The following is a 27,247-nucleotide window of genomic DNA, read 5'->3' as shown; positions in this document are numbered from 1 at the left end:
ACAGTGAGTGAGTGTAACAGTGAGTGTATGAGTGAGTGAGTGTAACAGTGAGTGTAACAGTGAGTGTAACAGTGAGTGAGTGTAACAGTGAGTGAGTGTACCGGTGAGTGACTGAGTGCGTGTAACAGTAAGTGAGTGTAACAGTGAGTGACTGAGTGAGTGAGTGTAACAGTGAGTGAGTGTAACAGTGAGTGACTGAGTGAGTGAATGTAACAGTGAGTGAGTGTAACAGTGAGTGTATGAGTGAGTGAGTGTAACAGTGAGTGTATGAGTGAGTGAGTGTATGAGTGAGTGTATGAGTGAGTGAGTGTAACAGTGAGTGTAACAGTAAGTGAGTGTAACAGTGAGTGTAACAGTGAGTGAGTGTAACAGTGAGTGAGTGTAACAGTGAGTGTAACAGTGAGTGTATGAGTGAGTGAGTGTATGAGTGAGTGTATGAGTGAGTGAGTGTAACAGTGAGTGAGTGTATGAGTGAGTGTAACAGTGAGTGTATGAGTGAGTGAGTGTGTGAGTGAGTGTAAGAGTGAGTGAGTGTAACAGTGAGTGTAACAGTGAGTGTAACAGTGAGTGAGTGTATGAGTGAGTGTGTGTAACAGTGAGTGAGTGTAACAGTGAGTGTAACAGTGAGTGTAACAGTGAGTGAGTGTAACAGTGAGTGTAACAGTGAGTGAGTGTAACAGTGAGTGAGTGTAACAGTGAGTGAGTGACTGAGTGAGTGTATGAGTGAGTGAGTGTAACAGTGAGTGAGTGTAACAGTGAGTGAGTGACTGAGTGAGTGAGTGTAACAGTGAGTGAGTGTATGAGTGAGTGTGTGTAACAGTGAGTGAGTGTAACAGTGAGTGTAACAGTGAGTGAGTGAGTGTAACAGTGAGTGTAACAGTGAGTGTAACAGTGAGTGAGTGTAACAGTGAGTGAGTGCAACAGTGAGTGTAACAGTGAGTGTAACAGTGAGTGAGTGAGTGTAACAGTGAGTGTAACAGTGAGTGTAACAGTGAGTGAGTGTAACAGTGAGTGAGTGTAACAGTGAGTGAGTGACTGAGTGAGTGTATGAGTGAGTGAGTGTAACAGTGAGTGAGTGTAACAGTGAGTGAGTGACTGAGTGAGTGAGTGACTGAGTGAGTGAGTGTAACAGTGAGTGTAACAGTGAGTGTAACAGTGAGTGAGTGTAACAGTGAGTGACTGAGTGAGTGTAACAGTGAGTGAGTGTAACAGTGAGTGTAACAGTGAGTGTAACAGTGAGTGAGTGTAACAGTGAGTGTAACAGTGAGTGTATGAGTGTAACAGTGAGTGTAACAGTGAGTGTAACAGTGTAACAGTGAGTGTAACAGTGAGTGTAACAGTGAGTGACTGAGTGAGTGTAACAGTGAGTGTATGAGTGTAACAGTGAGTGTAACAGTGAGTGTAACAGTGTAACAGTGAGTGTAACAGTGAGTGTAACAGTGAGTGACTGAGTGAGTGTAACAGTGAGTGTATGAGTGTAACAGTGAGTGTAACAGTGAGTGTAACAGTGTAACAGTGAGTGTAACAGTGAGTGTAACAGTGAGTGTAACAGTGAGTGTAACAGTGAGTGTATGAGTGTAACAGTGAGTGTAGCAGTGAGTGTAACAGTGAGTGTAACAGTGAGTGTATGAGTGTAACAGTGAGTGTAACAGTGAGTGTAACAGTGAGTGTAACAGTGAGTGTATGAGTGTAACAGTGAGTGTAACAGTGAGTGTAACAGTGAGTGTAACAGTGAGTGTATGAGTGTAACAGTGAGTGTAACAGTGAGTGTAACAGTGAGTGTAACAGTGTAACAGTGAGTGTAACAGTGAGTGAGTGTAACAGTGAGTGTAACAGTGAGTGTAACAGTGAGTGTAACAGTGAGTGTAACAGTGTAACAGTGAGTGTATGAGTTAGTGTAACAGTGAGTGTAACAGTGAGTGTAACAGTGAGTGTAACAGTGAGTGTAACAGTGTAACAGTGAGTGTATGAGTTAGTGTAACAGTGAGTGTAACAGTGAGTGTAACAGTGAGTGTATGAGTGTAACAGTGAGTGTAACAGTGAGTGTAACAGTGTAACAGTGAGTGTAACAGTGAGTGTAACAGTGAGTGTAACAGTGAGTGTAACAGTGAGTGTATGAGTGTAACAGTGAGTGTAGCAGTGAGTGTAACAGTGAGTGTAACAGTGAGTGTATGAGTGTAACAGTGAGTGTAACAGTGAGTGTAACAGTGAGTGTAACAGTGAGTGTATGAGTGAGTGTATGAGTGTAACAGTGAGTGTATGAGTGTAACAGTGAGTGACTGAGTGAGTGTAACAGTGAGTGTAACAGTGAGTGAGTGTAACAGTGAGTGTAACAGTGAGTGTATGAGTGTAACAGTGAGTGTAACAGTGAGTGACTGAGTGAGTGACTGAGTGAGTGTAACAGTGAGTGACTGAGTGAGTGTAACAGTGAGTGTAACAGTGAGTGTAACAGTGAGTGTAACAGTGAGTGTAACAGTGAGTGACTGAGTGAGTGTAACAGTGAGTGTAACAGTGAGTGTAACAGTGAGTGTAACAGTGAGTGTAACAGTGAGTGACTGAGTGAGTGTAACAGTGAGTGTAACAGTGAGTGTAACAGTGAGTGTAACAGTGAGTGTAACAGTGAGTGACTGAGTGAGTGTAACAGTGAGTGACTGAGTGAGTGACTGAGTGAGTGAACCTCGCTGCTGCTGCTGTTCGCCGCCGCCGCTGCTGCGTGTCGTGGGGGACAGCACGATGAGGGGGGCCGCCCCGGGCCCCCCGGCCCCCTTCAGCGGAGACAGCCGCAGCAGGGCCCCCCAAAACGTCTCCGTGCCCCCCAAGGCGCTCGGCTCGGGCGACGAGCAACTCGGCTCCGTGAGGCTCGCTGGCCCCGAGGGGTCGGGGGTCGTCGCCGCGGGCGACACGCCGGCGGGGTCGGAGGTCACGGCGGCGGCGGCGGTTGTTGTGGGTAACAGTGCGGGGTCAGGGGTCACGGCGGTGGCGGTTGTGGGTAACAGTGCGGGGTCGGGGGTCACGGCGGTGGCGGTTGTGGTTGTGGGTAACGGGGCGGGGTCGGAGGTCACGGCGGTGGTGGCGGCGGTGGTTGTGGGTAACAGGGCGGGGGGGTCAGGGGTCACGGTGGTTGTGGGTAACAGTGCGGGGGGGTCAGGGGTCACGGTGGTTGTGGGTAACAGTGCGGCGGGGTCAGGGGTCACGGTGGTTGTGGGTAACAGTGCGGCGGGGTCAGGGGTCACGGTGGTTGTGGGTAACAGTGCGGGGTCATGTGACAGCAGCAGCAGCAGGCCGCTCTGTGGGTGGACACGTGCCCGGTGCAGCCACAGGGACGTGGAGAGGGACGAGGGGGAGGAGGGGTCCACCCTGGGGGAGGGGGGGAGAGACGCGGGGACAATGTCTCTGTGTCTGTGTGTCTGTGTGTGTCTGTGTCTCTGTGTGTGTCTCTGTGTGTCTCTGTGTGTCTCTGTGTGTGTCTCTGTGTGTCTCTGTGTCTCTCTGTGTGTGTCTGTGTGTGTCTGTGTGTGTGTCTCTGTGTGTGTCTCTGTGTGTCTCTGTGTCTCTGTGTGTGTCTCTGTGTGTGTCTCTGTGTGTGTCTCTGTGTGTCTCTGTGTCTCTGTGTGTCTGTGTGTGTCTCTGTGTGTGTCTCTGTGTGTCTCTGTGTGTCTCTGTGTGTGTGTCTGTGTGTCTCTGTGTGTGTCTGTGTGTGTGTCTGTGTGTCTCTGTGTGTGTGTCTGTGTGTCTCTGTGTGTGTCTCTGTGTGTGTCTCTGTGTGTCTCTGTGTGTGTCTGTGTGTCTCTGTGTGTGTCTCTGTGTGTCTCTGTGTGTCTCTGTGTGTGTGTCTCTGCGTGTGTCTCCGTGTGTCTCCGTGCGGGGAGCGGTGGTGCAGCGGTTAGCGCTACAAAATCTGGCCAACACCACACACAATGACGGCGATTATCTGAACCGGTCCTGGGCCTCCCCTAGGTCGACTCAGCCTCAAACGAGTGACCTGGTGCCATGGTGTAGTGGTGGTGGTGTAGTGGTGGTGGTGTAGTGGTGGTGGTGTAGTGGTGGTGGTGGTGGTGTTGTGGTGGTGGTGGTGTAGTGGTGGTGGTGTAGTGGTGGTGGTGGTGTAGTGGTGGTGGTGGTGTAGTGGTGGTGTAGTGGTGGTGGTGGTGTAGTGGTGGTGGTGTAGTGGTGGTGGTGTAGTGGTGGTGTAGTGGTGGTGGTGGTGTAGTGGTGGTGGTGTAGTAGTGGTGTAGTGGTGGTGTAGTGGTGGTGTAGTGGTGGTGGTGTAGTGGTGTGGTGGTGTAGTGGTGGTGTAGTGGTGGTGGTGTAGTGGTGGTGGTGGTGTCGTGAACATCGCTAGCACTGGGGGAGAGACAAAGACGGCCGGGCGTGGTGCTGCTGGGCCACCCACCCCCTCTGTGTGACCCACAGTGCCCGGTAGCCTTCATAGACCCTGCTACTCGCTAGCACAGCACTTGCCCCTACAGCCTGTCACAGGCTACACGGGGGATCTTTGTCTTTGTGTGCTACTCACTAGCACAGCACTTGCCCCTACAGCCTGTCACAGGCTACACGGGGGATCTTTGTCTTTGTGTGCTACTCACTAGCACAGCACTTGCCCCTACAGCCTGTTACAGGCTACACGGGGGAGCTTTGTCTTTGTGTGTCCCCGTGTCTCTGCCTGAGTGTTCCCGTGTCTCTGCCTGAGTGTCCCTGTGTCTCTGCCTGAGTGTCTCGGTGTCTCTGTGTGAGTGTCTCTGTGTCTCTGCCTGAGTGTCTCCGTGTCTCTGAGTGAGTGTCTCCGTGTCTCTGCCTGAGTGTCTCCGTGTCTCTGTGTGAGTGTCTCTGTGTCTCTGCCTGAGTGTCCCTGTGTCTCTGCCTGAGTGTCTCGGTGTCTCTGTGTGAGTGTCTCTGTGTCTCTGCCTGAGTGTCTCCGTGTCTCTGAGTGAGTGTCTCCGTGTCTCTGCCTGAGTGTCTCCGTGTCTCTGTGTGAGTGTCCCCGTGTCTCTGTGTGAGTGTCCCCGTGTCTCTGCGTGAGTGTCCCCGTGTCTCTGTGTGAGTGTCCCCGTGTCTCTGCCTGAGTGTCCCCGTGTCTCTGCGTGAGTGTCTCCGTGTCTCTGTGTGAGTGTCCCCGTGTCTCTGCGTGAGTGTCCCCGTGTCTCTGCGTGAGTGTCCCCGTGTCTCTGCGTGAGTGTTCCCGTGTCTCTGCCTGAGTGTCTCCGTGTCTCTGCCTGAGTGTCCCCGTGTCTCTGTGTGAGTGTTCCCCGTGTCTCTGCCTGAGTGTTCTCCGTGTCTCTGCCTGAGTGTCCCCGTGTCTCTGCCTGAGTGTTCCCGTGTCTCTGCCTGAGTGTCCCCGTGTCTCTGCGTGAGTGTTCCCGTGTCTCACCCTTGGTCTCCTTGCCTCTCACAGTATGGATAGGCGTGGACATTCACTGACACCTGCTTTCAGAGACACACACACAGTGTACACACACACACACACAGTGTACACACACACACACAGTATACACACACACACAGTGTACACACACACACACACTGTGTACACACACACAGGGTACACACACACAGTGTACACACACGCACACAGTGTACACACACACACACAGTGTACACACACACAGGGTACACACACACAGTGTACACACACACACACAGTGTACACACACACACACAGTGTACACACGAACACACAGTGTACACACACACAGGGTACACACACACAGTGTACACACACACACAGTGTACACACACACACAGTGTACACACACACACAGTGTACACACACACACACAGTGTACACACACACACACAGTGTACACACACACAGGGTACACACACACAGTGTACACACACGCACAGTGTACACACACACACGGTGCACACACACAGTGTACACACACACAGTGTACACACACACACACAGTGTACACACACACACACACAGTGTACACACACACACACAGTGTACACACACACAGTGTACACACAGTGTACACACACACACACACAGTGTACACACACACACAGTATACACACACACACAGTGTACACACACACAGTGTACACACACACACACACTGTGTACACACACACACAGTGTACACACACACACACACAGTGTACACACACACAGTGTACACACACACAGTGTACACACGCACAGTGTACACACACACACAGTGTACACACACACACAGTGTACACACACACAGTGTACACACACACACGGTGCACACACACAGTGTACACACACACAGTGTACACACACACACACACACAGTGTACACACACACACAGTGTACACACACACACACAGTGTACACACACACAGTGTACACACACAGTGTACACACACAGACTACACACACACAGTGTACACACACACAGTGTACACACAAATTCTCTCTCTCTCCCTCACCCTTGTGTGCCCAGTCTCCAGGTCGATGTTGGACGAGGTTTGTAAATCTTCCACCGCCTCAAACTGCTCGCGGGAAGACAAAGGCGGTCGGGGAGCGGTGGCGATGATCGGTGAATCGGTCCGCGTGTCTCCACGTGTGTCTCTGTGTGTCTCTGTGTCTCTGTGTGTGTCTCTGTGTGTCTCTGTGTGTGTCGTGGCACCTGGGTCTGCCCCGTGACCTCCTGCCAGCGGGCGTTCGACACTTCACGTGGCCTCAGGGTGCACATGGCCTGGCACAAGCGTCGTGGTGACGTCACCACCACTTAGTGGCGAATGGCGGTTGTTGTTGTGTCTATGTGTGTGTCTATGTGTGTGTGTCTATGTGTGTGTCTCTGTGTGTCTGTGTCTCTGTGTGTCTCCACGTGTGTGTCTCTGTGTGTGTCTCTGTGTCTCTGTGTGTGTCTCCTTGTGTCTCCACGTGTGTGTCTCTGTGTGTGTCTCTGTGTGTGTCTCTGTGTCTCTGTGTGTCTCACTGTGTGTCTCTGTGTGTCTCACTGTGTGTCTGTGTCTCTGTGTGTCTCCACGTGTGTGTCTCTGTGTGTGTCTCTGTGTGTGTCTCTGTGTCTCTGTGTGTGTCTCCTTGTGTCTCCACGTGTGTGTCTCTGTGTGTGTCTCTGTGTCTCTGTGTGTCTCACTGTGTGTCTCTGTGTGTCTCACTGTGTGTCTGTGTCTCTGTGTGTCTCCACGTGTGTATCTCCGTGTGTGTCTCTGTGTGAGTCTCACTGTGTCTCACTGTGTGTCTCTGTGTGTCTCACTGTGTCTCTGTGTCTCTGTGTGTCTCTGTGTGTGTCTCTGTGTGTGTCTCACTGTGTCTCACTGTGTGTCTCTGTGTGTCTCACTGTGTCTCTGTGTGTTTCTGTGTGTCTCTGTGTGTCTCCACGTGTGTCTCTGTGTGTCTCTTTGTCTCCACTTGTGTCTCTGTGTGTGTCTCTTTGTCTCCACGTGTGTCTCTGTGTGTCTCTGTGTGTCTCTGTGTCTCTGTGTGTCTCTGTGTGTCTCTGTGTGTCTCCGTGCGTCTCTGTGTGTTTCTCTGTGTGTTTCTCGGTGTCTCTGTGTGTGTCTCACTGTGTCTCACTGTGTGTCTCTGTGTGTCTCACTGTGTCTCTGTGTGTTTCTGTGTGTTTCTGTGTGTTTCTCTGTGTGTGTCTCGGTGTCTCTGTGTGTGTCTCACTGTGTCTCACTGTGTCTCTGTGTGTTTCTGTGTGTCTCTGTGTGTGTCTCCGTGTGTGTCTCTATGTCTCATTGTCTCCGCGTGTGTCTCCGTGTGTCTCTGTGTCTCTTTGTGTCTCTGTGTGTGTGTCTCTGTGTGTGTGTCTCCGCGTGTGTCTCTGTGTGTGTCTCTGTCTCCACGTGTGTCTCTGTGTGTCTCTGTGTGTCTCCGTGCGTCTCTGTGTGTCTCTGTGTGTGTCTCGGTGTCTCTGTGTGTGTCTCGGTGTCTCTGTGTGTGTCTCTGCGTGTCTCTGCGTGTCTCTGTGTGTGTCTCCGTGTCTCTCTGTCTCCGTGTGTCTCTGTCTGTGTGTCTCTGTGTGTCTCTGTGTGTGTCTCTGTGTGTGTCTCTGTGTGTCTCTGTGTGTGTCTCTGTGTGTCTCTGTGTCTCTGTGTGTGTCTCTGTGTGTCTCTGTGTCTCTGTGTGTGTCTCTGTGTGTCTGTGTCTCTGTGTGTGTCTCTGTATCTCTGTGTCTCTGTGTGTCTCTGTGTGTCTCTGTGTCTCTGTGTGTGTCTCTGTGTGTCTCTGTGTGTCTCTGTGTCTCTGTGTGTGTCTCTGTGTGTCTCTGTGTCTCTGTGTGTCTCTGTGTGTCTCTGTGTCTCTGTGTGTCTCTGTGTGTCTCTGTGTCTCTGTGTGTGTCTCTGTGTGTCTGTGTCTCTGTGTGTCTCTGTGTGTCTCTGTGTGTCTCTGTGTCTCTGTGTGTGTCTCTGTGTGTCTCTGTGTGTGTCTCTGTGTGTCTCTGTGTCTCTGTGTGTCTCTGTGTGTCTCTGTGTCAATGTGTGTGTCTCTGTGTCTCTGTGTGTCTCTGTGTCTCTGTGTGTCTCTGTGTGTCTCTGTGTCTCTGTGTGTGTCTCTGTGTGTCTCTGTGTGTCTCTGTGTCTCTGTGTGTCTCTGTGTGTCTCTGTGTCTCTGTGTGTGTCTCTGTGTGTCTCTGTGTCTCTGTGTGTCTCTGTGTGTCTCTGTGTCTCTGTGTCTCTGTGTGTGTCTCTGTGTGTCTCTGTGTCTCTGTGTGTCTCTGTGTGTCTCTGTGTCTCTGTGTGTATCTCTGTGTGTCTCTGTGTCTCTGTGTGTCTCTGTGTCTCTGTGTGTGTCTCTGTGTGTCTCTGTGTGTCTCTGTGTCTCTGTGTGTGTCTCTGTGTGTCTCTGTGTCTCTGTGTGTCTCTGTGTGTCTCTGTGTCTCTGTGTGTATCTCTGTGTGTCTCTGTGTGTCTCTGTGTGTCTCTGTGTCTCTGTGTGTGTCTCTGTGTGTCTCTGTGTCTCTGTGTGTCTCTGTGTGTCTCTGTGTCTCTGTGTGTGTGTCTGTGTCTCTGTGTGTATCTCTGTGTGTCTCTGTGTCTCTGTGTGTCTCTGTGTGTCTCTGTGTCTCTGTGTGTGTCTCTGTGTGTCTCTGTGTGTGTCTCTGTGTGTCTCTGTGTGTGTCTCTGTGTGTCTCTGTGTCTCTGTGTGTCTCTGTGTGTCTCTGTGTCTCTGTGTGTCTCTGTGTGTCTCTGTGTCTCTGTGTGTATCTCTGTGTGTCTCTGTGTCTCTGTGTGTCTCTGTGTGTCTCTGTGTCTCTGTGTGTGTCTCTGTGTGTCTCTGTGTCTCTGTGTGTCTCTGTGTGTCTCTGTGTCTCTGTGTGTGTGTCTGTGTCTCTGTGTGTCTCTGTGTCTCTGTGTGTGTGTGTCTGTGTCTCTGTGTGTGTGTGTCTGTGTCTCTGTGTGTCTCTGTGTGTCTCTGTGTGTCTCTGTGTGTCTCTGTGTCTCTGTGTGTGTCTCTGTGTGTCTCTGTGTGTCTCTGTGTCTCTGTGTGTCTCTGTGTGTCTCTGTGTCTCTGTGTGTGTCTCTGTGTGTCTCTGTGTCTCTGTGTGTCTCTGTGTCTCTGTGTGTCTCTGTGTGTCTCTGTGTCTCTGTGTGTGTCTCTGTGTCTCTGTGTGGGTCTCTGTGTGTCTCTGTGTCTCTGTGTGTCTCTGTGTGTCTCTGTGTCTCTGTGTGTGTGTCTGTGTCTCTGTGTGTCTCCGTGTGTCTCTGTGTGTCTCTGTGTGTGTCTGTGTGTGTCTGTGTGTGTCTGTGTCTCTGTGTGTCTCTGTGTGTCTCTGTGTCTCTGTGTGTGTCTCTGTGTGTCTCTGTGTCTCTGTGTGTCTCTGTGTGTCTCTGTGTCTCTGTGTGTGTGTCTGTGTCTCTGTGTGTCTCTGTGTGTGTCTCTGTGTGTCTCTGTGTGTGTCTGTGTGTCTCTGTGTGTCTCTGTGTGTGTCTCTGTGTGTCTCTGTGTCTCTGTGTGTGTCTCTGTGTGTGTCTCTGTGTGTCTCTGTGTGTCTCTGTGTGTCTCTGTGTGTGTCTCTGTGTCTCTGTGTGTCTCTGTGTGTCTCTGTGTGTGTCTCTGTGTGTCTCTGTGTGTCTCTGTGTGTCTCTGATACCTTGACGAGTGCTGTGTCCGCCCTGCGTCTGGCCGCCGTCTCCCTCCTCCCCTCCTCCTCCTCCTCCCCCTCCTCATCCTCCTCCTCCTCCACGCGAGGTTCCCTGCAAGAGACACGTCTGTGTACACGTGTGTCCATGTGTACACGCGTGTGTGTGTACACGTGTGTGTGTGTGTGTGTACATGTGTGTCTGTGTACACGCGTCCGGCTAAACAACCCCCTACCTCCTCGCGGTGCCGGACGGGCAACTCTGTCGTGGACAGTGCTGTGGGGGGAGATCCAATTTTGATTGGCTCCTCCCCTCATGGCATATGTGTCCACCACAGGGGCTAAACGGGGGCTCTGAATGGGTGTGAGGGGCTGGTAACCCCTCCACCTTCAATTAATTACCACGAAACCACGAGTTAAACTGAAATATGTAACAAATAAGCTTGTGCCGGAGGCCCCGGGGGGCCAGGCGTCTATGACGTCTCCTGGCCAAACCCCAATTGGCGGAGCCAGGAGATTGAATCTCTACCCTCGGGGCTACTCCAGAAACAACGAAAAGCCACAACGGGTGGCCACGTGGAATGTTCGAACGCTCACTGCGGAGGAGAGGCTGCCACTCCTCTGTCGGGAGCTGGACCGGTACCGCCTGGATCTATGCGGCATTCAGGAGGTCCGGTGGACCGGCTCTGGCTCCTGCCACCATGAGGGGTGGACAGTCCTCTACTCGGGGCAGCAGACTGCCAAACAACAGGGTGTGGCTCTTCTTTTGAAGAGACCGGGAAAGGCAGCGGGCAGAGATGATCTCCCAAGCGAAATGTTGAGGGAGGGTGGCGTTTGTGCACAGACTGCCCTACATGACATCATAACAACAGTCTGGACCACTGGACGGGTTCCACAGGATTGGAAGGATGCCCTGGTGGTCCCCCTTTTTAAGAAGGGGGACCGCACAGACTGTAACAACTACAGGGGCATCTCACTCCTCAGTGTGCCGGGAAAGCTCCTGGCAAGGATTATTCAGCATCGCCTTGCCAGGCACGCTGAGGAGAGGCTTGCGGAGCCCCAATGCGGTTTCAGGAAAGGGCGGTCCTGCACAGATGCCATATTTTCTGTCCGTCTACTACAACAGAGGTGTAGGGAATTCCAACAAGACCTACATCTCTGCTTTATTGACCTGGTCAAGGCCTATGATACCATCAGTAGGCCTGGGCTCTGGGTCGTTCTTCGTGCTTTTGGAGTACCTGACCCTCTGCTCACGATCATTAAGGACCTTCATGATGGTGAGCGGGCCCGGGTAAAACTACGTGGCCGGGAGTCAGAGCCATTCCCTGTACACCTTGGGGTGCGACAGGGATGTCCTCTGGCTCCCACATTATTTAACATCTATTTTGACCACGTAGTTCGTGAAGCCTTCAATAGCTGTACCGGGGGAATCTCCATATGGTACAGATATAATGGGAGGCTGATCGATGCCCGGGTGCGGTCAAGGTATGGCTCCCTATTGCTCAACCACGTTACGTATGCTGATGATTTGGTAATAGCTGCTCAGTCAGAGGAGGAGTTGGAGACGCTGCTGCTGAGACTGGAGCGTGCCACTAAGAGGTGGGGCCTTGCCATCAGCCCCACCAAAACTAAGCACCTGCCTGGGTATTTTGTACCATCGGACACTCCACCCCCACAACTCCCAATCGGTGATGGGGCAGTTGTGGAGAGAGTGGAGAGTTTCCCATACCTGGGCAGTGTGCTTATGACTGGCTCCAGTTTAACAGCAGAGGTCTCACTTCGAATCAGTCGAGCGGCAATATCTTTTCATCGGTTGCGTAACGCTGTGTGGAAGCTACCTGGTCTGTCACTCCGCACTAAGCTTCAGGTCTTCTCGGCCACGGTCATTCCCTTCCTTCTCTACGCTTGCGAAAAGTGGACCCCCCTAATGGAACATCTTCGCCGGTTAGAAACATTTAGGCTGGCCTGCCTACGATCCATCCTGGGTTTAACCAGACTGGATTGTGTGAGGAGCTCACAAATCCTTGAAAGATCTGGGCAAGGTCCCATCGGTGAGCTCCTCCGGCGGGCAAGGCTGCGATGGCTGGGTCATGTAGCCCGCATGCCCAGCCACCACATGCCGAAACAGCTTTTGTTCGGCCGGATCGAGGGGGCTAAACGGGCGCGGCATGGGCTAGAGAAGAGATGGAGTGATGTGGTACAGGAGGACGTGGAGCTGAGTGGACTTGCCCATGACCGGTACCAGCGGTGTCAAGATCGGCCTCTGTGGAGGAGGCTCATGAAGGATGCTACTGGGCAGTTGGAGGCAGTCGCCCTCCAAAAACAACTGAGGGCGGAGGAGCGACGCTCACAACAACGAGCGGAGCGCCGGGTGGCTAAAGCACAGCAGGTTGGCACAGTAGGGGGCACAGGTGGTGCATCAGCCACTCATCTCAGTCAGTCGACCCGTGGCACCTGGGTCTGCCCCGTGACCTCCTGCCAGCGGGCGTTCGACACTTCACGTGGCCTCAAGGTGCACATGGCCTGGCACAAGCGTCGTGGTGACGTCACCGCCACCTAGTGGCGAATGGCAGTTGTTGTTGTTGTGTGTGCGTGTGTTTATGCTTGTGTGTACACGCGTGTGTCCGTGTGTGTGCGTGTGTGTGCGTGTGTGTACGTGTGTGTGCGTGTGTGTGCGTGTGTGTGCGTGTGTGTGCGCGTGTGTACGTGTTCGTGTGTGCGTGTGTGTGCGTGTGTGTACGTGTGTGTACGTGTGTGTGCGTGTGTGTGCGTGTGTGTGCGTGTGTGTACGTGTGTGTACGTGTGTGTGCGTGTGTGTGCGTGTGTGTGCGCGTGTGTACGTGTTCGTGTGTGCGTGTGTGTGCGTGTGTGTGTACGTGTGTGTACGTGTGTGTGCGTGTGTGTGTGTGTGTACACGCGTGTTGTGGGGAGCACTGTGGTTTAGCGTTTTCAGTTCCCGCTCACGGCCACCACCAGTGATGATAATCTGAGTGGGTGGGTGAGTGAGTGAGTGGGTGGGTGAGTGGGTGGGTGAGTGAGTGAGTGGGTGGGTGAGTGGGTGGGTGAGTGGGGGAGTGACTGAGTGAGTGACTGGGTGAGTGAGTGACTGGGTGAGTGACTGGGTGAGTGACTGGGTGAGTGGGTGAGTGACTGGGTGAGTGACTGGGTGAGTGGGTGAGTGACTGGGTGAGTGAGTGACTGGGTGACTGGGTGAGTGGGTGAGTGACTGGGTGAGTGAGTGGGTGAGTGAGTGAGTGAGTGACTGAGTGAGTGAGTGAGTGACTGGGTGAGTGACTGGGTGAGTGAGTGGGTGAGTGAGTGAGTGACTGACTGAGTGACTGAGTGAGTGACTGAGTGAGTGACTGAGTGACTGAATGACTGGGTGAGTGACTGAGTGAGTGACTGAGTGACTGGGTGAGTGGGTGAGTGAGTGGGTGAGTGAGTGGGTGAGTGAGTGAGTGAGTGGGTGAGTGGGTGAGTGACTGGGTGAGTGACTGAGTGACTGAGTGAGTGATTGAGTGAGTGACTGAGTGACTGGGTGAGTGGGTGAGTGACTGGGTGACTGGGTGAGTGACTGGGTGAGTGGGTGACTGGGTGAGTGACTGAGTGACTGGGTGAGTGACTGGGTGAGTGACTAGGTGAGTGACTGGGTGAGTGACTGGGTGAGTGAGTGGGTGAGTGGGTGAGTGAGTGGGTGAGTGAGTGACTGGGTGAGTGACTGGGTGAGTGGGTGAGTGAGTGGGTGAGTGAGTGACTGGGTGAGTGGGTGAGTGACTGAGTGACTGGGTGAGTGACTGGGTGAGTGAGTGAGTGACTGGGTGAGTGAGTGGCTGGGTGACTGGGTGAGTGACTGGGTGAGTGAGTGGGTGAGTGAGTGGGTGAGTGACTGAGTGAGTGACTGGGTGAGTGAGTGACTGGGTGAGTGACTGGGTGAGTGGGTGAGTGACTGGGTGAGTGAGTGACTGGGTGACTGGGTGAGTGGGTGAGTGATTGGGTGAGTGAGTGAGTGACTGGGTGAGTGACTGGGTGAGTGACTGAGTGAGTGACTGGGTGAGTGACTGAGTGAGTGACTGGGTGAGTGGCTGAGTGAGTGAGTGAGTGACTGGGTGAGTGGGTGAGTGAGTGACTGGGTGAGTGAGTGACTGAGTGACTGGGTGACTGGGTGAGTGACTGGGTGAGTGACTGGGTGAGTGACTGGGTGAGTGGGTGAGTGAGTGGGTGAGTGAGTGACTGGGTGAGTGGGTGAGTGAGTGACTGGGTGAGTGAGTGACTGAGTGACTGGGTGACTGAGTGAGTGACTGGGTGAGTGACTGGGTGAGTGACTGGGTGAGTGGGTGAGTGACTGGGTGAGTGACTGGGTGAGTGGGTGAGTGACTGGGTGAGTGACTGGGTGAGTGGGTGAGTGACTGGGTGAGTGAGTGACTGGGTGAGTGGGTGAGTGACTGGGTGAGTGAGTGAGTGACTGGGTGAGTGACTGAGTGAGTGACTGGGTGAGTGACTGAGTGAGTGACTGGGTGAGTGGCTGAGTGAGTGAGTGACTGGGTGGCTGGGTGAGTGGGTGAGTGACTGGGTGAGTGACTGGGTGAGTGACTGGGTGAGTGACTGGGTGACTGGGTGGGTAAGTGGGTGAGTGACTGAGTGGGTGAGTGACTGGGTGAGTGGGTGACTGGGTGAGTGAGTGACTGGGTGAGTGACTGGGTGAGTGCGTGAGTGGGTGAGTGAGTGACTGGGTGAGTGATTGACTGGGTGAGTGGGTGAGTGAGTGACTGGGTGAGTGAGTGACTGGGTGAGTGACTGGGTGAGTGAGTGAGTGGGTGAGTGACTGGGTGACTGGGTGAGTGAGTGACTGAGTGAGTGACTGAGTGAGTGACTGGGTGAGTGAGTGGGTGAGTGAGTGGGTGAGTGACTGAGTGAGTGACTGGGTGAGTGAGTGACTGGGTGAGTGACTGGGTGAGTGACTGGGTGAGTGGGTGAGTGACTGGGTGAGTGACTGAGTGAGTGACTGGGTGAGTGACTGAGTGAGTGACTGGGTGAGTGGCTGAGTAAGTGAGTGAGTGACTGGGTGAGAGGGTGAGTGAGTGACTGGGTGAGTGAGTGACTGAGTGACTGGGTGACTGGGTGAGTGACTGGGTGAGTGACTGGGTGAGTGACTGGGTGAGTGAGTGGGTGAATGGGTGAGTGAGTGGGTGAGTGAGTGACTGGGTGAGTGACTGGGTGAGTGGGTGAGTGAGTGACTGGGTGAGTGAGTGACTGAGTGACTGGGTGACTGGGTGAGTGACTGGGTGAGTGACTGGGTGAGTGACTGGGTGAGTGAGTGGGTGAGTGGGTGAGTGAGTGGGTGAGTGAGTGACTGGGTGAGTGACTGGGTGAGTGGGTGAGTGAGTGACTGGGTGAGTGAGTGACTGAGTGACTGGGTGACTGGGTGAGTGACTGGGTGAGTGACTGGGTGAGTGAGTGGGTGAGTGGGTGAGTGACTGGGTGAGTGACTGGGTGAGTGGGTGAGTGACTGGGTGAGTGACTGGGTGAGTGGGTGAGTGACTGGGTGAGTGAGTGACTGGGTGACTGGGTGAGTGGGTGAGTGACTGGGTGAGTGAGTGAGTGAGTGACTGGGTGAGTGACTGAGTGAGTGACTGGGTGAGTGACTGAGTGAGTGACTGGGTGAGTGGCTGAGTGAGTGAGTGACTGGGTGACTGGGTGAGTGGGTGAGTGACTGGGTGAGTGACTGGGTGAGTGGGTGAGTGACTGGGTGAGTGAGTGACTGGGTGACTGGGTGGGTAAGTGGGTGAGTGACTGAGTGGGTGAGTGACTGGGTGAGTGGGTGACTGGGTGAGTGAGTGACTGGGTGAGTGACTGGGTGAGTGGGTGAGTGGGTGAGTGAGTGACTGGGTGAGTGATTTACTGGGTGAGTGGGTGAGTGAGTGACTGGGTGAGTGAGTGACTGGGTGAGTGACTGGGTGAGTGAGTGAGTGGGTGAGTGACTGGGTGACTGGGTGAGTGAGTGACTGAGTGAGTGACTGAGTGAGTGACTGGGTGAGTGAGTGAGTGAGTGACTGGGTGAGTGAGTGAGTGAGTGACTGAGTGAGTGACTGAGTGAGTGACTGGGTGAGTGAGTGGGTGAGTGAGTGACTGGGTGAGTGAGTGAGTGACTGAGTGAGTGACTGAGTGACTGGGTGAGTGACTGAGTGACTGGGTGAGTGACTGGGTGAGTGAGTGGGTGCGTGACTGGGTGAGTGACTGAGTGAGTGACTGGGTGAGTGACTGAGTGAGTGACTGGGTGAGTGGCTGAGTGAGTGAGTGACTGGGTGACTGGGTGAGTGGGTGAGTGACTGGGTGAGTGACTGGGTGAGTGGGTGAGTGACTGGGTGAGTGAGTGACTGGGTGACTGGGTGAGTGAGTGAGTGACTGGGTGAGTGGGTGGGTGAGTGGGTGAGTGAGTGAGTAACTAAGTGACTGGGTGAGTGACTGGGTGAGTGGGTGAGTGGGTGAGTGACTGAGTGACTGGGTGAGTGGGTGAGTGAGTGAGTGAGTGACTGGGTGAGTGACTGAGTGACTGGGTGACTGGGTGAGTGGGTGAGTGACTGAGTGACTGGGTGACTGGGTGAGTGGGTGAGTGACTGGGTGAGTGGGTGAGTGACTGGGTGAGTGACTGAGTGACTGGGTGAGTGACTGGGTGAGTGACTGGGTGAGTGAGTGGGTGAGTGACTGGGTGAGTGAGTGACTGGGTGACTGGGTGAGTGGGTGAGTGACTGGGTGAGTGGGTGAGTGAGTGGGTGGGTGAGTGAGTGGGTGAGTGCGTGGGTGAGTGACTGGGTGAGTGACTGGGTGAGTGGGTGAGTGAGTGGGTGAGTGAATGAGTGGATGAGTGAGTGACTGGGTGACTGGGTGAGTGACTGGGTGAGTGAGTGACTGGTTGAGTGACTGAGTGACTGGGTGAGTGGGTGAGTGAGTGACTGAGTGACTGGGTGAGTGGGTGAGTGAGTGACTGGGTGAGTGACTGAGTGAGTGACTGAGTGACTGGGTGACTGGGTGAGTGACTGGGTGAGTGACTGGGTGAGTGACTGGGTGAGTGAGTGGGTGAGTGAGTGACTGGGTGAGTGACTGGGTGAGTGGGTGAGTGACTGGGTGAGTGGGTGAGTGAGTGGGTGAGTGAGTGACTGGGTGAGTGGGTGAGTGACTGAGTGACTGGGTGAGTGACTGGGTGAGTGAGTGACTGGGTGAGTGAGTGGCTGGGTGACTGGGTGAGTGACTGGGTGAGTGAGTGGGTGAGTGAGTGGGGGAGTGACTGAGTGAGTGACTGGGTGAGTGAGTGACTGGGTGAGTGACTGGGTGAGTGACTGGGTGAGTGGGTGAGTGACTGGGTGAGTGACTGGGTGAGTGGGTGAGTGACTGGGTGAGTGAGTGACTGGGTGACTGGGTGAGTGGGTGAGTGACTGGGTGAGTGAGTGGGTGAGTGAGTGAGTGAGTGACTGAGTGAGTGAGTGAGTGACTGGGTGAGTGACTGGGTGAGTGAGTGGGTGAGTGAGTGAGTGAGTGAGTGACTGACTGAGTGACTGAGTGAGTGACTGAGTGAGTGACTGAGTGACTGGGTGAGTGGGTGAGTGAGTGGGTGAGTGAGTGGGTGAGTGAGTGAGTGGGTGAGTGGGTGAGTGACTGGGTGAGTGACTGAGTGACTGAGTGAGTGATTGAGTGAGTGACTGAGTGACTGGGTGAGTGGGTGAGTGACTGGGTGACTGGGTGAGTGACTGGGTGAGTGGGTGACTGGGTGAGTGACTGAGTGACTGGGTGACTGGGTGAGTGACTGGGTGAGTGACTGAGTGAGTGACTGAGTGAGTGGGTGAGTGACTGGGTGACTGGGTGACTGGGTAAGTGAGTGACTGGGTGAGTGACTGGGTGAGTGAGTGACTGGGTGAGTGAGTGGGTGAGTGGGTGAGTGAGTGAGTGAGTGACTGAGTGACTGGGTGACTGGGTGAGTGAGTGACTGAGTGGCTGAGTGAGTGACTGGGTAAGTGAGTGGGTGAGTGAGTGGGTGAGTGGGTGAGTGGATGAGTGACTGAGTGAGTGACTGGGTGAGTGAGTGGGTGAGTGACTGAGTGACTGGGTGAGTGAGTGAGTGAGTGGGTGAGTGACTGAGTGAGTGACTGAGTGACTGGGTGAGTGAGTGAGTGACTGGGTGACTGGGTGAGTGAGTGAGTGACTGAGTGACTGAATGAGTGACTGAGTGACTGGGTGAGTGAGTGAGTGACTGGGTGACTGGGTGAGTGAGTGAGTGAGTGACTGAGTGAGTGACTGAGTGACTGGGTGAGTGACTGCGTGAGTGAGTGAGTGAATGGGTGACTGGGTCAGTGGCTGAGTGAGTGACTGGGTGAGTGACTGAGTGACTGGGTGAGTGACTGGGTGAGTGACTGGGTGACTGGGTGAGTGGGTGAGTGAGTGACTGAGTGACTGAGTGAGTGACTGGGTGAGTGACTGGGTGAGTGGGTGAGTGACTGGGTGAGTGACTGGGTGAGTGACTGGGTGAGTGACTGAGTGAGTGGGTGAGTGGGTGAGTGAGTGACTGCGTGAGTGGGTGAGTGACTGGGTGAGTGACTGGGTGAGTGAGTGAGTGACTGGGTGAGTGACTGGGTGAGTGGGTGAGTGACTGGGTGAGTGACTGGGTGAGTGACTGGGTGAGTGAGTGAGTGACTGAGTGAGTGGGTGAGTGGGTGAGTGAGTGACTGGGTGAGTGGGTGAGTGAGTGACTGGGTGAGTGGGTGAGTGAGTGACTGGGTGAGTGAGTGAGTGGGTGAGTGACTGGGTGAGTGACTGAGTGACTGAGTGAGTGGGTGAGTGACTGAGTGACTGGGTGAGTGACTGGGTGAGTGACTGGGTGAGTGGGTGAGTGAGTGACTGGGTGAGTGACTGGGTGAGTGACTGGGTGACTGGGTGAGTGGGTGAGTGACTGAGTGAATGAGTGAGTGACTGGGTGAGTGACTGGGTGAGTGGGTGAGTGACTGGGTGAGTGACTGGGTGAGTGACTGGGTGAGTGACTGAGTGAGTGGGTGAGTGGGTGAGTGAGTGACTGGGTGAGTGACTGGGTGAGTGACTGGGTGAGTGACTGGGTGAGTGAGTGAGTGACTGAGTGAGTGGGTGAGTGGGTGAGTGAGTGACTGGGTGAGTGGGTGAGTGAGTGAGTGAGTGACTGGGTGAGTGGGTGAGTGAGTGACTGGGTGAGTGAGTGAGTGGGTGAGTGACTGGGTGAGTGACTGAGTGACTGAGTGAGTGGGTGAGTGACTGGGTGACTGAGTGACTGGGTGAGTGACTGGGTGAGTGACTGGGTGAGTGGGTGAGTGAGTGACTGGGTGAGTGGGTGACTGAGTGACTGGGTGAGTGACTGAGTGACTGGGTGAGTGACTGGGTGAGTGACTGGGTGAGTGAGTGGGTGAGTGAGTGGGTGAGTGAGTGGGTGAGTGAGTGAGTGACTGGGTGAGTGACTGGGTGAGTGAGTGGGTGAGTGAGTGAGTGAGTGAGTGACTGGGTGAGTGAGTGGGTGAGTGAGTGGGTGAGTGAGTGGGTGAGTGAGTGGGTGAGTGAGTGAGTGGGTGAGTGGGTGAGTGAGTGAGTGGGTGAGTGAGTGGGTGAGTGAGTGGGTGAGTGAGTGGGTGAGTGAGTGAGTGGGTGAGTGAGTGGGTGAGTGAGTGGGTGAGTGAGTGAGTGGGTGAGTGGGTGAGTGAGTGTGCAGGGCACCAACTGCACTTGCCCCAGCAGTGTGTTGTGCTACACGGGGCGCCTTTGTCTGTGCCCAACTGACCTGCGCCTGCAGGCGACGAGCTCACAGAAGAGGAGCGTGCGGCAGTGGAGGTCATCCACCTGGCGGGGTCACGGGGTCACGGGGGTCAGAGGTCATCCGGGAACACTCCAGCAGGTCACCAGAGGTGGTGAGTGTGGTGGTGGTGAGTGTGGTGGTGAGCGTGGTGGTGAGCGTGGTGGTGAGCGTGGTGGTGAGTGTGGTGGTGAGTGTGGTGGTGAGTGTGGTGGTGAGTGTAGTGGTGAGTGTGGTGGTGAGTGTAGTGGTGAGTGTGGTGGTGAGTGTAGTGGTGAGTGTGGTGGTGAGTGTGGTGGTGAGTGTGGTGGTGAGCGTGGTGGTGAGCGTGGTGGTGAGTGTGGTGGTGAGCGTGGTGGTGAGTGTGGTGGTGAGCGTGGTGGTGAGCGTGGTGGTGAGCGTGGTGGTGAGTGTGGTGGTGAGCGTGGTGGTGAGTGTGGTGGTGAGCGTGGTGGTGAGCGTGGTGGTGAGCGTGGTGGTGGTGAGTGTGGTGGTGAGTGTGGTGGTGAGTGTGGTGGTGAGCGTGGTGGTGAGTGTGGTGGTGAGTGTGGTGGTGAGTGTGTTGGTGAGTGTGGTGGTGAGCGTGGTGGTGAGTGTGGTGGTGAGTGTAGTGGTGAGTGTGTTGGTGAGTGTGGTGGTGAGCGTGGTGGTGAGCGTGGTGGTGAGCGTGGTGGTGAGTGTGGTGGTGGTGAGTGTGGTGGTGAGTGTGGTGGTGAGTGTGGTGGTGAGCATGGTGGTGAGTGTGGTGGTGAGTGTGGTGGTGGTGAGTGTAGTGGTGAGTGTGGTGGTGAGTGTGGTGGTGAGTGTGGTGGTGAGCGTGGTGGTGAGCGTGGTGGTGAGCGTGGTGGTGAGCGTGGTGGTGAGCGTGGTGGTGAGCGTGGTGGTGGTGAGTGTGGTGGTGAGTGTGGTGGTGAGTGTGGTGGTGAGTGTGGTGGTGAGCGTGGTTGTGAGTGTGGTGGTGAGTGTGGTGGTGAGTGTGTTGGTGAGTGTGGTGGTGAGTGTGGTGGTGAGTGTGGTGGTGAGTGTGGTGGTGAGTGTGGTGGTGAGTGTGGTGGTGAGCGTGGTGGTGAGTGTGGTGGTGGTGAGTGTGGTGGTGAGCGTGGTGGTGAGCGTGGTGGTGAGCGTGGTGGTGAGCGTGGTGGTGAGTGTGGTGGTGAGTGTGTTGGTGAGTGTGGTGGTGAGTGTGGTGGTGAGTGTGGTGGTGAGCGTGGTGGTGAGTGTGGTGGTGGTGAGTGTGGTGGTGAGCGTGGTGGTGAGCGTGGTGGTGAGCATGGTGGTGGTGAGTGTGGTGGTGAGTGTGGTGGTGAGTGTGTGGTGAGTGTGGTGGTGGTGAGTGTGGTGGTGAGCGTGGTGGTGAGCGTGGTGGTGAGCGTGGTGGTGAGCGTGGTGGTGAGCGTGGTGGTGAGCGTGGTGGTGAGTGTGGTGGTGAGCGTGGTGGTGAGCGTGGTGGTGAGTGTGGTGGTGAGCGTGGTGGTGAGCGTGGTGGTGAGTGTGGTGGTGAGCGTGGTGGTGAGTGTGGTGGTGAGCGTGGTGGTGAGCGTGGTGGTGAGCGTGGTGGTGAGTGTAGTGGTGAGTGTGGTGGTGAGTGTGGGTGGTGAGTGTAGTGGTGAGTGTGGTGGTGAGTGTAGTGGTGAGTGTGGTGGTGAGTGTAGTGGTGAGTGTGGTGGTGAGTGTGGTGGTGAGTGTGGTGGTGAGCGTGGTGGTGAGCGTGGTGGTGAGTGTGGTGGTGAGCGTGGTGGTGAGTGTGGTGGTGAGCGTGGTGGTGAGCGTGGTGGTGAGCGTGGTGGTGAGTGTAGTGGTGAGTGTGGTGGTGAGTGTGGTGGTGAGTGTGGTGGTGAGTGTAGTGGTGAGTGTGGTGGTGAGTGTAGTGGTGAGTGTGGTGGTGAGTGTAGTGGTGAGTGTGGTGGTGAGTGTGGTGGTGAGTGTGGTGGTGAGCGTGGTGGTGAGCGTGGTGGTGAGTGTGGTGGTGAGCGTGGTGGTGAGTGTGGTGGTGAGCGTGGTGGTGAGCGTGGTGGTGAGCGTGGTGGTGAGTGTGGTGGTGAGCGTGGTGGTGAGTGTGGTGGTGAGCGTGGTGGTGAGCGTGGTGGTGAGCGTGGTGGTGGTGAGTGTGGTGGTGAGTGTGGTGGTGAGTGTGGTGGTGAGCGTGGTGGTGAGTGTGGTGGTGAGTGTGGTGGTGAGTGTGTTGGTGAGTGTGGTGGTGAGCGTGGTGGTGAGTGTGGTGGTGAGTGTAGTGGTGAGTGTGTTGGTGAGTGTGGTGGTGAGCGTGGTGGTGAGCGTGGTGGTGAGCGTGGTGGTGAGTGTGGTGGTGGTGAGTGTGGTGGTGAGTGTGGTGGTGAGTGTGGTGGTGAGCATGGTGGTGAGTGTGGTGGTGAGTGTGGTGGTGGTGAGTGTAGTGGTGAGTGTGGTGGTGAGTGTGGTGGTGAGTGTGGTGGTGAGCGTGGTGGTGAGCGTGGTGGTGAGCGTGGTGGTGAGCGTGGTGGTGAGCGTGGTGGTGAGCGTGGTGGTGGTGAGTGTGGTGGTGAGTGTGGTGGTGAGTGTGGTGGTGAGTGTGGTGGTGAGCGTGGTTGTGAGTGTGGTGGTGAGTGTGGTGGTGAGTGTGGTGGTGAGTGTGGTGGTGAGTGTGGTGGTGAGTGTGGTAGTGAGTGTGGTGGTGAGTGTGGTGGTGAGCGTGGTGGTGAGCGTGGTGGTGGTGAGTGTGGTGGTGAGCGTGGTGGTGAGCGTGGTGGTGAGCGTGGTGGTGAGCGTGGTGGTGAGTGTGTTGGTGAGTGTGGTGGTGAGTGTGGTGGTGAGTGTGGTGGTGAGCGTGGTGGTGAGTGTGGTGGTGGTGAGTGTGGTGGTGAGTGTGGTGGTGAGTGTGGTGGTGAGCGTGGTTGTGAGCGTGGTGGTGAGTGTGGTGGTGAGTGTGTTGGTGAGTGTGGTGGTGAGTGTGGTGGTGAGTGTGGTGGTGAGTGTGGTGGTGAGTGTGGTGGTGAGTGTGGTGGTGAGCGTGGTGGTGAGTGTGGTGGTGGTGAGTGTGGTGGTGAGCGTGGTGGTGAGCGTGGTGGTGAGCGTGGTGGTGGTGAGTGTGGTGGTGAGTGTGGTGGTGGTGAGCGTGGTGGTGGGCGTGGTGGTGAGTGTGGTGGTGAGTGTGGTGGTGAGTGTGGTGGTGAGTGTGGTGGTGAGCGTGGTGGTGAGTGTGGTGGTGGTGAGTGTGGTGGTGAGCGTGGTGGTGAGTGTGGTGGTGAGCGTGGTGGTGAGTGTGGTGGTGAGTGTGGTGGTGGTGGTGAGTGTGGTGGTGAGTGTGGTGGTGGTGAGTGTGGTGGTGAGTGTGGTGGTGAGTGTGGTGGTGAGTGTGGTGGTGAGCATGGTGGTGGTGAGCGTGGTGGTGGTGAGCGTGGTGGTGAGCGTGGTGGTGAGCGTGGTGGTGAGTGTGGTGGTGAGCGTGGTGGTGGTGAGTTTGGTGGTGGTGCGCGTGGTGGTGAGTGTGGTGGTGAGCGTGGTGGTGAGTGTGGTGGTGAGTGTGGTGGTGAGTGTGGTGGTGAGTGTGGTGGTGAGTGTGGTGGTGAGTGTGGTGGTGAGTGTGGTGGTGAGCGTGGTGGTGGTGAGTGTGGTGGTGGTGCGCATGGTGGTGAGTGTGGTGGTGAGTGTGGTGGTGAGCGTAGTGGTGAGTGTGGTGGTGAGCGTGGTGGTGAGTGTGGTGGTGAGTGTTGTGGTGAGTGTGGTGGTGAGCGTGGTGGTGAGCGTGGTGGTGAGTGTGGTGGTGGTGAGTGTGGTGGTGAGCGTGGTGGTGAGGGTGGTGGTGAGCGTGGTGGTGAGTGTGGTGGTGGTGAGCGTGGTGGTGAGTGTGTGGGTGAGCGTGGTGGTGAGTGTAGTGGTGAGTGTGGTGGTGAGCGTGGTAGTGGTGGTGGTGAGTGTGGTGGTGAGCGTGGTGGTGGTGAGCGTGGAGGTGGTGAGCGTAGTGGTGAGCGTAGTGGTCAGTGTAGTGGTGAGTGTAGTGGTGAGCGTAGTGGTGAGCGTAGTGGTGAGTGTAGTGGTGAGTGTGGTGGTGAGTGTAGTGGTGAGTGTGGTGGTAGTGTAGTGGTGAGTGTGGTGTTGAGTGTAGTGGTGAGTGTAGTGGTGAGCGTGGAGGTGGTGAGCGTGGAGGTGGTGAGTGTATTGGTGAGTGTAGTGGTGAGTGTAGTGGTGAGTGTAGTGGTGAGTGTGGTGGTGAGTGTAGTGGTGAGAGTAGTGGTGAGTGTAGTGGTGAGTGTGGTGGTGAGTGTGGTGGTGAGTGTGGTGGTGAGTGTGGTGGTGAGTGTAGTGGTGAGTGTGGTGGTGAGTGTGGTGGTGAGTGTGGTGGTGGTGAGTGTAGTGGTGAGTGTGGTGGTGAGTGTAGTGGTGAGTGTAGTGGTGAGTGTAGTGGTGAGTGTAGTGGTGAGCGTAGTGGTGAGTGTAGTGGTGAGCGTAGTGGTGAGTGTAGTGATGAGTGTAGTGCTGAGTGTAGTGGTGAGTGTAGTGGTGAGTGTAGTGGTGAGCGTGGAGGTGGTGAGTGTGTTGGTGAGTGTGTGGGTGAGTGTAGTGGTGAGTGTGTTTGTGAGTGTAGTGGTGAGTGTAGTGGTGAGCATAGTGGTGAGCGTAGTGGTGAGTGTAGTGGTGAGTGTAGTGGTGAGTGTGGAGGTGGTGAGCGTAGTGGTGAGTGTGTGGGTGAGTGTATTGGTGAGCAGAGTGGTGAGTGTGTGGGTGAGTGTAGTGGTGAGTGTGGTGGTTAGTGTAGTGGTGAGTGTGGTGGTGAGTGTAGTGGTGAGCATAGTGGTGAGTGTGGTGGTGAGTGTGGTGGTGAGCGTGGAGGTGGTGAGCGTAGTGGTGAGCATAGTGGTGAGTGTAGTGGTGAGTGTGTTGGTGAGTGTAGTGGTGAGTGTAGTGGTGAGTGTAGTGGTGAGCGTGGAGGTGGTGAGTGTAGTGGTGAGTGTAGTGGTGAGCGTAGTGGTGAGTGTAGTGGTGAGTGTAGTGGTGAGTGTAGTGGTGAGTGTAGTGGTGAGTGTAGTGGTGAGTGTAGTGGTGAGTGTAGTGGTGAGTGTAGTGGTGAGCGTGATGGTGAGTGTGGTGGTGAGTGTAGTGGTGAGCATAGTGGTGAGTGTGGTGGTGAGTGTAGTGGTGAGCATAGTGGTGAGTGTGGTGGTGAGTGTAGTGGTGAGCATAGTGGTGAGTGTGGTGGTGAGTGTAGTGGTGAGTGTGGTGGTGAGTGTGGTGGTGAGTGTAGTGGTGAGCATAGTGGTGAGTGTGGTGGTGAGTGTGGTGGTGAGCGTGGAGGTGGTGAGCGTAGTGGTGAGCATAGTGGTGAGTGTAGTGGTGAGTGTGGTGGTGAGTGTAGTGGTGAGTGTAGTGGTGAGTGTAGTGGTGAGTGTGGTGGTGAGTGTAGTGGTGAGTGTAGTGGTGAGTGTAGTGGTGAGTGTAGTGGTGAGCGTGGAGGTGGTGAGTGTAGTGGTGAGTGTGGTGGTGAGTGTAGTGGTGAGTGTAGTGGTGAGTGTGGTGGTGAGTGTGGTGGTGAGCGTGGAGGTGGTGAGCGTAGTGGTGAGCATAGTGGTGAGTGTAGTGGTGAGTGTGGTGGTGAGTGTAGTGGTGAGTGTAGTGGTGAGTGTAGTGGTGAGTGTGGTGGTGAGTGTAGTGGTGAGTGTAGTGGTGAGTGTAGTGGTGAGTGTAGTGGTGAGCGTGGAGGTGGTGAGTGTAGTGGTGAGTGTAGTGGTGAGTGTAGTGGTGAGTGTAGTGGTGAGTGTGGTGGTGAGTGTAGTGGTGAGTGTAGTGGTGAGTGTAGTGGTGAGCGTGGAGGTGGTGAGTGTAGTGGTGAGTGTAGTGGTGAGTGTAGTGGTGAGTGTAGTGGTGAGTGTAGTGGTGAGTGTAGTGGTGAGTGTAGTGGTGAGTGTAGTGGTGAGCGTGGAGGTGGTGAGTGTAGTGGTGAGTGTAGTGGTGAGTGTAGTGGTGAGTGTAGTGGTGAGCGTGGAGGTGGTGAGTGTAGTGGTGAGTGTAGTGGTGAGCGTAGTGGTGAGCGTAGTGGTGAGCGTAGTGGTGAGTGTAGTGGTGAGTGTAGTGGTGAGCGTAGTGGTGAGTGTAGTGGTGAGTGTAGTGGTGAGTGTAGTGGTGAGTGTAGTGGTGAGTGTGGTGGTGAGTGTGGTGGTGAGTGTAGTGGTGAGTGTAGTGGTGAGTGTAGTGGTGAGTGTGGTGGTGAGTGTGGTGGTGAGTGTGGTGGTGAGTGTGGTGGTGAGTGTAGTGGTGAGTGTAGTGGTGAGTGTAGTGGTGAGTGTGGTGGTGAGTGTGGTGGTGAGTGTAGTGGTGAGTGTAGTGGTGAGTGTAGTGGTGAGTGTAGTGGTGAGCGTGGAGGTGGTGAGTGTAGTGGTGAGTGTAGTGGTGAGCGTAGTGGTGAGTGTAGTGGTGAGTGTAGTGGTGAGTGTAGTGGTGAGTGTAGTGGTGAGTGTAGTGGTGAGTGTAGTGGTGAGTGTAGTGGTGAGTGTAGTGGTGAGTGTAGTGGTGAGTGTAGTGGTGAGTGTAGTGGTGAGTGTAGTGGTGAGCGTGGAGGTGGTGAGTGTAGTGGTGAGTGTAGTGGTGAGTGTAGTGGTGAGCGTAGTGGTGAGTGTAGTGGTGAGTGTAGTGGTGAGTGTAGTGGTGAGTGTAGTGGTGAGTGTAGTGGTGAGCGTGGAGGTGGTGAGTGTAGTGGTGAGTGTAGTGGTGAGTGTAGTGGTGAGTGTAGTGGTGAGTGTAGTGGTGAGTGTAGTGGTGAGTGTGGTGGTGAGTGTAGTGGTGAGTGTAGTGGTGAGTGTAGTGGTGAGCGTGGAGGTGGTGAGTGTAGTGGTGAGTGTAGTGGTGAGTGTAGTGGTGAGCGTGGAGGTGGTGAGTGTGGTGGTGAGTGTAGTGGTGAGTGTAGTGGTGAGCGTAGTGGTGAGTGTAGTGGTGAGTGTAGTGGTGAGCGTAGTGGTGAGCGTAGTGGTGAGTGTAGTGGTGAGTGTAGTGGTGAGCGTGGAGGTGGTGAGTGTAGTGGTGAGTGTAGTGGTGAGCGTAGTGGTGAGTGTAGTGGTGAGTGTAGTGGTGAGCGTAGTGGTGAGTGTAGTGGTGAGTGTAGTGGTGAGTGTGGTGGTGAGTGTAGTGGTGAGTGTAGTGGTGAGTGTAGTGGTGAGCGTGGAGGTGGTGAGTGTAGTGGTGAGTGTAGTGGTGAGTGTAGTGGTGAGTGTAGTGGTGAGTGTAGTGGTGAGTGTAGTGGTGAGTGTAGTGGTGAGCGTGGAGGTGGTGAGTGTAGTGGTGAGTGTAGTGGTGAGTGTAGTGGTGAGTGTAGTGGTGAGTGTAGTGGTGAGTGTAGTGGTGAGTGTGGTGGTGAGTGTACTTCACCTTGTGGCTGTAAATCTTCACCACCTCGTTGATGAGTAGAGCAACATCTTGGAAGTTCATGCAGGTGACAGGACGCAGCTCAGATAG

General features: G+C 54.9%; 1 protein-coding gene across 1 annotated transcript; it reads left to right on the top strand.

The window, feature by feature from the left end:
* The first annotated feature begins 2,733 nt into the window (after positions 1-2,733).
* LOC142908160 (uncharacterized) lies at positions 2,734-27,247 on the top strand. Its single transcript, XM_076058451.1, has 5 exons — positions 2,734-3,088; positions 19,829-19,943; positions 21,824-22,069; positions 22,190-22,886; positions 27,200-27,247. The coding sequence occupies exons 1-5, from the start codon at positions 2,734-2,736 to the stop codon at positions 27,245-27,247; spliced, it is 1,461 nt and encodes a 486-aa protein (XP_075914566.1).

Source organism: Petromyzon marinus (genome assembly GCF_048934315.1).
Source record: "Petromyzon marinus isolate PM22_M1 ecotype Great Lakes invasive population chromosome 75 unlocalized genomic scaffold, UKy_Petmar_22M1.pri1.0 chr75_unloc.1, whole genome shotgun sequence".
NCBI lineage: Eukaryota > Metazoa > Chordata > Hyperoartia > Petromyzontiformes > Petromyzontidae > Petromyzon > Petromyzon marinus.
The sequence above is the reverse complement of the archived record's forward strand: the minus strand, read 5'-3'. Positions and strand labels throughout refer to the sequence as shown.

Bases quoted from the DNA above. Each gene is read 5' to 3' on its own strand.
- LOC142908160 (XM_076058451.1), top strand. From the start codon at position 2,734: ATGAGGGGGGCCGCCCCGGGCCCCCCGGCCCCCTTCAGCGGAGACAGC. The intron at 3,089-19,828 runs GTAACAGGGCGG...CTGCGCCTGCAG, and splicing joins GGTGGCGGCGGTGGTTGTGG to GCGACGAGCTCACAGAAGAG. The intron at 22,070-22,189 runs GTTGGTGAGTGT...CATGGTGGTGAG, and splicing joins GTGAGTGTAGTGGTGAGTGT to TGTGGTGGTGAGTGTGGTGG.